General features: G+C 41.4%; 2 protein-coding genes and 1 long non-coding RNA gene across 3 annotated transcripts in view; 1 reads left to right on the top strand and 2 right to left on the bottom strand.

Annotated features, from left to right (window-relative positions):
• Positions 1–2,660, bottom strand: part of LOC103515758 (sodium-dependent dopamine transporter-like) — a 10,988-nt gene extending 8,328 nt beyond the window's left edge. The window contains exons 1-3 of the mRNA XM_026828347.1: positions 2,538–2,660; positions 1,807–1,945; positions 1,527–1,552 (exon numbers count right to left, since the gene is read on the bottom strand). Of these exons, the coding sequence (XP_026684148.1) occupies positions 1,527–1,552; positions 1,807–1,945; positions 2,538–2,614 (242 nt within the window). The 5' untranslated portion in view covers positions 2,615–2,660. The remainder of the gene's footprint in view (positions 1–1,526; positions 1,553–1,806; positions 1,946–2,537) is intronic.
• A 5,337-nt stretch (positions 2,661–7,997) lies between these two features.
• On the top strand, positions 7,998–8,861 carry LOC113470133. The gene is made up of 2 exons (XR_003393303.1): positions 7,998–8,257; positions 8,779–8,861. It is a non-coding gene; the product is annotated as an uncharacterized LOC113470133 (long non-coding RNA).
• A 722-nt stretch (positions 8,862–9,583) lies between these two features.
• LOC108253235 overlaps positions 9,584–10,425 on the bottom strand; it is a 3,262-nt gene continuing 2,420 nt past the window's right edge. Inside the window, exon 4 of the mRNA XM_026828348.1 lies at positions 9,584–9,589. Within this exon, the coding sequence (XP_026684149.1) occupies positions 9,584–9,589 (6 nt within the window). The remainder of the gene's footprint in view (positions 9,590–10,425) is intronic.

Below are 10,425 nucleotides of genomic sequence, written 5' to 3' on the forward strand. Positions count from 1 at the left end.
TCTTCTTCCTCTTCTTCTTCTCCCTCCTCTTCTTCTTCTCCCTCCTCTTCTTCTTCCTCTTCTTCTTCTCCCTCCTCTTCTTCTTCTCCCTCCTCTTCTTCTTCCTCTTCTTCTTCTCCCTCCTCCTCTTCTTCTTCTCCCTCCTCTTCTTCTTCTTCTTCTCCCTCCTCTTCTTCTTCTTCTTCCTCTTCTTCTTCTTCTTCCTCTTCTTCTTCTTCTTCCTCTTCTTCTTCTCCCTCTTCTTCTTCTTCCTCTTCTTCTTCTCCCTCCTCTTCTTCTTCTCCCTCTTCTTCTTCTTCCTTTTCTTCTTCTCCCTCCTCTTCTTCTTCTCCCTTGGGCTTAACTTGAAGTGTTCTTGATTTGACAGGTATGGGTGGATGCAGCTACTCAGGTATTCTTCTCTCTGGGACCTGGGTTTGGTGTTCTGCTAGCATACGCTTCTTACAACAAATATCACAACAATGTCTACCAGTAAGTTTCATAACTATCTATCTATCTATCATCTATTATAATATTTAAGTGGTGCTTGTCAACTTCTTGGTCATATGCACCAAGTTTCATAACAATCATAACTAGTTACCAATGTAATTATGTAGGTTGTAGTTGTACCTATGTACCTAACTATTGGGATTTCAAAAATGTAATAATGAAGGCCGAAGGACTTGGATTCGTTTAGAAGTCAAAGTTTTTTTAGCCCTTTGATTGTATTAGAGCAGGGGTGGCCAGACTTTTTTCGTTGCGGTTCCCTTCTTAACTTTCAAAAGTGTTCGAGGTTCCCCCCCCCACCCACACCAAAAGAATAAAAAATAAACATAGAAAATGTTGTATTAAACCGCCTTAAACGAAAAAATGAGCTGGTCCCTTGGATTCTCGTTTATCCAGGTTCGACTGTATTTTGTTTATCTGTTTTTAATAATAGGTATGTTACCTATCACGTATCGTACCTATGTACATATCGTACCTATGTGATTTCGCGATTATGTTCGCGGATTTGGCGATTATGTCCGCGGATTTGGCGATTATGTTCGCGGATTTGCCGATTATGTTCGCGGGTTTCGCGATTATGTTCGCGGATTTCGCGATTATGTTCGCGGAGGAGGAGGGAGAAGAAGAAGAGGAAGAAGAAGATGAGGAGGAAGAAGAAGAAGAAGAGGGAGAAGAAGAGGAAGAAAAAGAGGAGGAGGGAGAAGAAGAGGAAGAAGGAGAAGAGGAGGGAGAAGAAGAAGAGGAAGAAGAAGAGGAAGAAAAAGAGTAGGAGGGAGAAGAAAAAGAGGAAGAAGAAGAAGAAGAGGAGGGAGAAGAAGGAGGAAGAAGAGGAGGAAGAAGAAAAAGAAGAAGAGAAGAGAGAGTAGGAATAAATAGGAGGGTCAGGAAGGGGAAGCAGAGAACAAGGAGGAGGAGGATTGGAATAATAAAAAAAAGGAGGAGGAAGAAGAAGAAGAAGATGATAAAAAGGACCGCACGTAACGTGCATTATGACGAAAGTTGTGATTTTATAAAAAGCTCATGATGTGATTGTGACGTGCTTTAATATAGAGTGGTGCACTTTATACTAGTGATATTAAGTGAGGGAGAGGAGAGGGAGGAACTCGGGGGGGGGAATCAGAAAGATAGGGGGGATCAGATTAGGGGAAGTAAAATAAGTGGGGAGAAGAGGAAGGAGAGAGAGTGTGGGAGAGAAGAACAAAGAAGGAAAGATAGGAGAGAAGGAGGTAGACCGAGAAGGAGGAGAAGAAGAAGGTAACCCCTGGGTTAACAGTATCTCTATGCTTTATGCTCTCCGGTTCACTCGTTTCCCTTCCTCACCTTGCCAGATGTGGAGATTCCCTTCCACATGCTGAAATAACAGATGAGATAGACTGCTAGTAGACACAGGGCCATGTCCCATTTGATATAACCCAGGTCATGTAACCCAGTACTGTGCTGCATTTCCAGGATGTAACGGCTGAAAAAATGGTCAAAAGGTCAAAACGGATACGAAATTAAGAAAGAATAAAATGAAATCTTGTTTTCTTTGTGGTTGTGGTAAAGTAGAGAGCTTCTTCACAGCTTCTGTGGGTATCACAGCATTCCTAAGTGCTTCTTTTACTATTCATTCTCATCTACTCGTATCATCAAACTTTTTACACAGGCAATGTTGCCACTGGTCGCTACTCGATAAAAGTGGCTACTCAATTGTCCTCACGAGGCTGAGTGCAGTCCGAACTCCAAACACAGAGCCGAAAAAACTTCGACACGCCGGAAATCGAACCCGGGAACTCCGAGCGTCTTGACCACTACACCACCGAGGCAGTTGACGTTCGCGTACCTCCGCTTGATATATTTACAAGCTTCTAACAAAGGGAACTGTAACTGCTAAGGTCTTATCTTCCCGAAATCCGAGAAGGAAGACAGGACAGGAGAAAGCCAGCCGTTCCGAGAACGAACATTATCCCTTCAGGATAAAATCCGCCCTGGGCGGGAATCGAACCCGCGGCCTAGCGCTTACGAGGCAGACGCGCTACCAACCAAGCTAACTAGGCTGACTAATACTTTACCTGAAATATTCGCCTGCGGCGGAAGCAAAGACGGGTGCCTTGGTATCGTTCGAGCTTGCACTGAGGTTTCCAGTCATGTTGGAAAGTATGGGTAGCGATTGGTTCAGCTTCCATGTGGATCGATCTAGCTGTAAACGACAAAGAAGACCCGCTGGGAATCGAACCCGGGAACTCCGAGCGTCTTGACCACTACACCACCGAGGCAGTTGACGTTCGCGTACCTCCGCTTGATATATTTACAAGTTTCTAACAAAGGGAACTGTAACTGCTAAGGTCTTATCTTCCCGAAATCCAAGAGAGAAGGAAGACAGGACAGGAGAAAGCCAGCCGTTCTGAGAACGAACATTATCCCTTCAGGATAAAATCCGCCCTGGGCGGGAATCGAACCCGCGGCCTAGCGCTTACGAGGCAGACGCCCAACCAAGCTAACTAGGCTGGCTAATATTTTACCTGAAATATTCGCCTGCGGCGGAAGCAAAGACTGGTGCCTTGGTATCGTTCGAGCTCGCACTGAGGTTTCCAGTCATGTTGGAAAGTATGGGTAGCGATTGGTTCAGCTTCCATGTGGATCGATCTAGCTGTAAACGACAAAGAAGAATGTTCATTTTTATTTTACGGAAATACGGACACGCCCTGAGGTAACGCGCTTGCTTGCCATGCAGCCATGCAGAAGATCCCGGGTTTTTACTCCTCGTTCGATTGTAAAATAATGTATTTTTTTTTATTATTATTATTATTATTTTTTTTTTTTTTTATAATTAAAAGAACTTGTGTTCTCAAAGTTTTATTAATTATTGTAGAGAGAGAGGGGGGAGAGAGAGAGAGAGAGTCACAGATATTTTAACCCGAGAAAGTGAAATAGAAAACAAATTTCCGCTCCTAAAAGGAAACACAACCGGGGTTTCTCTCTCTCTCTCTCTCTCTCTCTTCCCTTCCTTCCTCTCTCTCGCTCTCTCTTTCTCTCCATTTTGGGCATTTCTCCCTTCTCTGTTTTCTTTCGTTCTCTCTCTCTCTCTCTCTCTCCCTCTCTCTCCTCTCTCTCTATCTTTCTCTGTTACTATCTCTCTCCCTCTCTCTCTCTCTTTCTATCTCTCTCTCTCTCCCTCTCTCTTTCAGGCATTCCTCCCTTCTCTCTGTTTTCTCTCTCTCTCTTTCTCTTTGTTCACCCTCTCTTTCTCTCTTTCACGGATGTCTTCATCTCAAATTAATCGGAAGGATGTGTGAGAGAGAGACCACAACCCAACATCTCTTCCTTTCTCTCCGAAACTTTTGGTTAAGACCGGTGCAATGGTTGGCGGCATTTTACCGCTTTTTGGCGGTTTTCTGTGTAATTTGCTAAAGAAATAGCAAAGGTTGAGCGTGAAGGGTATCCACTCGTGAAATTTATGTAGCCAAAACCAAATGTCAGCCGAAAGCAATCACCCTAGGAAAATTTTGTTTAGCCAAAACCAGTTGGCCTCAAAGCGATCACTCTAAAGCTGATTGAGAGGCTGACGAAAAACGCCGACCCCGTCTGAACACGGGAAAAGGCGAAGAAGAAGAAGAAGAAGACAACATATTTCAGAGACAAAAACAAACCTGAGGGGGCCCTGACCCTCCCTAAATATGGCCCTGTCCCCCTTATAGGCCTTCTCCTTTCTCTCCATCCCTCTTCGTATCTATTTCTCCTCCCCTGACAAAATTTCTCTCTTGTCCTTTTCTCCTTTCTTTCCTGGATTTTTTTTTTTAAGATCTTCCTCCATGAGCTGCTCTAAAGCCTCATTCCGTCTCTGATACATCCTAATCAAATTTTCTGGAGATTTTCCATTTCCGCAATAATGTTACTAGTTACTAGTAGGTGTAGTTCGATGTAGATCTAACTTAGAAAATAATGGGGTCGAGTCGTGATAGGCCCCATTGTTTGCCAACAACTAGTCGGTGTCGACGAATTGCGGACACTCGACGCAAAAGATTATCCAATGTCAGCTCCCATGGCGTAGTGGTCACTGCGCTCGCCTTGCACGCGGGAGACCCTGGTTCGATTCCCGGCGGGGTCAAGAAATTTGTGAGGAGGAGGAGAAGAAGAAGGAGGAGGAAGAGGAGAAGAAGAAGGAGGAGGAAGAGGAGAAGAAGGAGGAGAAAAAGCAGTAGTAAGAGGTGAAGGAGGAGAGGGAGAACGAGAAAGAAGTAAGAGGAAGAGGAGAAGGAGGAGGAAAAAGAAGAAGAGGGGGAAGCGGAGGTTAGAATAAGAGAAAAAGAAAAGGAGGGGAAGAGGAGGAGAAGGAGGAGGATGAAGAGAAGAGAAATTAAGAGCCAAAGGAGAACGGGAAGGAGAAGATAATGAAAAGGAGGAGACAACTACCAAGAGGAAGGAGGAGGAGGAAGAACTTTCAAGCAATTAATTTTTCGAAATATCGCCACACAAAATGATGTGAACTTATTTCAAAGTGAAATTGCAACCAAGTTTATACAGAGTGGTTCAATTATATAGAGGTACCGATAAGGTTCGTTCTCGGATCAGCTGGCTTTCTCCTATGCTGTCTTCCTTCTCTTTTCGCTGTAGGAACAATGAGACCTTAGCAGTTACCGATCCCTCTATGAAAAATCTAAAAAGGAAATCTATAGAATAAATATTTTAGATATGCCTTGAAACATAAAAATGTATCCATGATACAAATGAGTAGTCCAGTTCGAAAAGTGGACAAAAGAAACAGGACATTTTTAAGGAAAACACGAAAAGCTCATATCTTTTGAAAGAAGCAGCAAGCAGCCGATTTGAATGGTTTCGATCTATGTAGGTATCCATGATACAAATGAGTAGTCCAGTTCGAAAAGTGGACTAAAGAAACAGGACATTTTTAAGGAAAACACGAAAAGCTCATATCTTTTGAAAGAAGCAGCAAGCAGCCGATTTGAATGGTTTCGATCTTGAAAAAAATCTAAAATCTAAGGGAATCTGTTGGTTATGGTATTTCTAGCAAAGCTGACGTTATTTAGTTATATGGTCAAAGTTTGGAGATGTCCAAATCAAATCAAATATCAAATCAAATATATTTATTTTATGTATATCAATATAAGTTATTGTTTACACAGGTCAAAATAAAAATAAAATAAACAAAATATATAGAAATACAAATATACAAAATAGTTTCCAGTTTTAACACCGTTTAAAAATTTGTCCCCTTTTGGACCTGGTCTACTGTAATGTACCTACATAATACCTACAAATGTATCCATTTATTCATGTACAAATACATCATCTATCCATGTACAAATGTGCATAGCTACAAAACTGAACATCTTACAACAGATTTATTATTGTTCGTTTACGATAATTTTCTCAAATACTTATTTCCTCAATTCCCTGAAGATTCCGAACCTGAATTCAATCATCTATTCATCTTCTAGTTACATAAAGACCTTCTGTCTTCCGTCTTCCAATTTCCCTCCCTCTTTATCAATTTTTATGTCTCCCCCTTCCAGGGCCGTATCCAAGGTTTCAGCGAGGGGGGGTGCAGGAATGTGAACAGTGGGTTGGAGGGATGCTCCAAATCAAACGGAAATCTTTTTGTATACTACACCATTTAGGGACAGGGTCCTGGGGACTTTAAACAGGGAGTAGACCATCTTGGTCTGTCTGGGGGACTTTAAACAGGGAGGATTACAGCCTGAAATTTCCCTTGCTAAAGAAATAGCAAAGGTTGAGCGTGAAGGGTATCCACTCGTGAAATTTGTAGCCAAAACCAGATGTTAGCCGAAAGCAATCACCCTAGTTAGAGCTGATTGAGAGGGTGACGAAAAACGCCGACCCCGTCTGAACACGGGAAAAGGCGAAGAAGAAGAAGAAGAAAAAGAAGACAACATATTTTAGAGACAAAAACAAGCCTGAGGGGACCCTGACCCTCCTTAAATATGGCCCTGCCCCCCTTATAGGCCTTCTCCTTTCTCTCCATCCCTCTTCGTATCTATTTCTCCTCCCCTGACAAAATTTCTCTCTTGTCCCATTCTCCTTTCTTTCCTGGATTTTTTTTTTTTTTTTCTTTTTTAAGATCTTCCTCCATGAGCTGCTCTGAAGCCTCATTCCGTCTCTGATACCTACATCCTAATCAAATTTTCTGGAGATTTTCCATTTCCGCAATAATGTTACTAGTTACTAGTAGGTGTAGTTCGATGTAGATCTAACTTAGAAAATATAATGGGGTCGAATCCTGATAGGCCCCATTGTTTGCCAAGAACTAGTCGGTGTCGATGTCGGCGAATTGCGGACACTCGACGCAAAATATTATCCAATTACGGACACTCGACGCAAAATATTATCCAATTGCGGACACTCGACGCAAAATATTATCCAATTACGGACACTCGACGCAAAATATTATCCAATTGCGGACACTCGACGCAAAATATTATCCAATTACGGACACTCGACGCAAAATATTATCCAATTGCGGACACTCGACGCAAAATATTATCCAATTACGGACACTCGACGCAAAATATTATCCAATTGCGGACACTCGACGCAAAATATTATCCAATTACGGACACTCGACGCAAAATATTATCCAATTGCGGACACTCGACGCAAAATATTATCCAATTACGGACACTCGACGCAAAAGATTATCCAATTGCGGACACTCGACGCAAAAGATTATCCAATTGCGGACACTCGACGTAAAAGATTATCCAATTGCGGACACTTTGTTTTCAGATAACCACCTAATTGCGGACAGATTAGGATTTTATGTATTGATTTTGGTCAGTGGTAAAGGGTCTAGAGTTTAGACTAGGGTCGACGGTCCAGGGTCTAAACTAGGGTCAATGGTTCAAGGTCTCTTTTCTATTTTTAAGATTGTACCTTCGAACCGCTTTCGCATTACTTCAAGGCACATTCTTTTACATTCCAGGAACAATCTCAACTCCAAACACAGAGCCGAAAAAAACCTCGGCCCCGCCAGGAATCGAACCCGGACCTCCTGCGTGCAAGCCTAGTGTGATACCCACTCGGCCAAGGAGGTTGCTTCTATCCAGGAACTATTTAGGGTGTAAGGTCTAGGGTCCAGGGTCACTTACCTCCGCCGTTCTTGTAGCACAGATAGGGGAAGCGCCAATTATGGCCTGCTTAAAACTTCAGAGGGAATTTTTCTGATAGCCGGGGCCACAAGCCACAACCCAGCTTGTTCTGATAGCCGGGGCCACAAGCCACAACCCAGCTTGTTCTGATAGCCGGGGGCCACAACCAGAGTTTAATCTCGGTTTAAGTTAAACTCTTGGGTTAAATTTAATAATCTGATTGGCTATTTATTATTAATATCATTTTAATTGTTTGAAATCAACCAATCAGATTGCTTAATTCGAGAGCCAAACTTAAACCGAGTTTCCTCTGATTGGATCAGAAAATTGAAGCCAGTCCACCCAGCCCTAACCTCCTTGGCTCCCACATGCTGCATTCTGATTGGTCCACAGCCAGCCAATCACTCGTCTACAAGTACAAATTCGTAAACAAAAATCAGCTGATTTGATTTGTTTTCATCACAGAACAATAATCATTTTTCTAGTGGAGGAAATTTTTTTACGCGAAGAAAACTAGAAAAGCTGCTGGAAAATCGGAAAACCGAACAGTCTCTGAAGTCTTTCACACGTAAAATAAAGTACACTCAGTTTCACAGTCGGCCAAATTCCCGTCTTCACACATCATCATACTGTAGTGGATTTTAATCTTTTGGTCCCCTAGAAACGTAAGTAGAACAAAGTTATCAGTGAGATTTGTACGCCTCTTTGCTTATCAGTGGACTAAATTTTCAAATTTTCAGTGGTCTCAGACTCTCAGATATTGGGATTTTTCTGCATCAGCTACTGTCTGAATTATCTGGTTGGGTTGACTTTTGACTGATACTAGAGGAGTATGCACTTGTAGATTTAAGGCTAAAAGAGTATTTTCAATATTAGGGATGCCTAGAATAAAATATTGGGAGAACCAACAAAAGTTGAACTACAGCAAACTACTTTACAGTACTGGTTCAAAAGCCACAACAATGAAAAATTGCTAGATAAAGGATCTGTCACACAATAAGTGAGCAGTGACCAGTGTTATTATAGGGTTAGGTTAAACACAAAAAAGAGCTTTCCCAAATGAGCCGTGATCAGTGTTATTCTAGAGTTAGGTTAAACACAAAAGGAAGCTTTCTTTTTCATTGTCATGGCTTCTGAATAATTACCATCTACTTTACCTACCTTTTTTTTTTCATTTCAATTTCAGAACAAAGTCAATAATTTGTCAACAATGGGAGATGATATGAACGAAATGAATCCGTGTGAATGTCTCTTCAGTCATGAAATGGCAATGAGACGATTGCTCTCATTTGTAAGTTTCCTTCGAGTATTGTGATGAAAATCTGCTGCTTTAGTGCTTAGGTCCAAATTAGAGTATGATTCTGTATTACTGACTGCCAGCCTAGTTAGCTTGTAGGGTAGTGCATCTGCCTTGTATGCACTAGGCCGCAGTTTCAATTCCTGCCTGTAGTGGATTTTATCCTCAACAGATAAGGTTCATTCTTGGAATGGCTTGCTTTCTCCTATCCTGTCTTCTTCTCTCAAGACTTTTGGAACAATGAGTTGGGACTAACAAACTTTTTTTTTTCTTCAAGTACATACCTATTACTGACAAGAAAATGCTATAGATTCATCATCTCATTAAAGGGAGAATGCTACTCTGAGGCTTAGGTGTTGAAACATTAAAGCATTAAAAGTTGGGTATATAATTCAGTATATGCTAAACTGTCCAAGTTTGAAATTAAATTAAAGAACAGGAAATGGCAACCCTATTTATTCAAGTAGGTAAAGGCTGAGAAGCAGAAGAGTAAAAAAAAAAAAAAAAAAAAAAAAAAAAAAAAAATTCAAGGGGAATTTTTTTCTTTTTTTTTTTTTTTGATGGTTCATTGAGAAGAAGAGGAAAGGTAGCGGCGGGTGGCGCGTGGGGCCAAATTTATACATCCATGGGATGGCGATTGTAAAAAGAGATACTGGAACTTATCCAATCACGACTATAGAGTGTCAGTGGTGGTTCACCTCTGGAGTTGTGAACACGAGAGTCATGCGCAATGGTATACCCTTTGTTAGTTACATCTCTACTCTCCTTTTATGTTAGTTGTCTCTCTCTCTCTCTCTCTCTCTCCTTCTTCCGTCTCTCATCCGTCCCTCCTCGGCTCTCTCTCTCTCTCTCCTCTGTCTCTCTCCTTTATGTAGTTGGTCTCTTCTCTCTCTCTTTCTCTCTCCCCACCCTCCTCCTCTGTAGGTGTGCTGTTTGTCTTGGCTGGGACCCAAGTATGGTACCTGCAGAGTGTCTCAATCTTGTACTTATATTTCTCCTCCCCCCCTACTCACATAACTTCAAATCTCCTCCGTAACGAGATTTATTAATACAACATGAAAAAAAGAGAGAGAAAACATTTATTACAAAGTTGATAACATTATGTAACTTATGTCGTTTATTCTGACATATTAAAAGAAAGTCGAAGTCCTTATATAGTGACCTGGAGGGACTATTATACCAACAGTTACATTTATAAAATAATTTAATTTATTATTATTCTGAGTGGGGGGGGAGAATTTATGTGCAGGGACGGATACTCCTTTATCTAATTCCAGACAAGAAGAATAGACAGAACAGAGAGGGAAGAGAGACAAAAAAAAAAAAAAAAAAAAAAAAAGGAAAAGGAAAGGGGTTTCCCACAAACAAACTTTCTCCCTAGGATGACGACTCAAGATTCAGTTCTTGTAAATCTAAACAGGATATCTATTCTTATAATATGATCCTTACATGTAATTTTTTTTTTTTTGTCACATGAATGTCCGCAGTTATTGTTAGCACAGGGCATGTACGACAGACACTAACAAAGTTGATCTT

Source organism: Diaphorina citri, unplaced genomic scaffold (genome assembly GCF_000475195.1).
Source record: "Diaphorina citri unplaced genomic scaffold, Diaci psyllid genome assembly version 1.1 scaffold1410, whole genome shotgun sequence".
NCBI lineage: Eukaryota > Metazoa > Arthropoda > Insecta > Hemiptera > Psyllidae > Diaphorina > Diaphorina citri.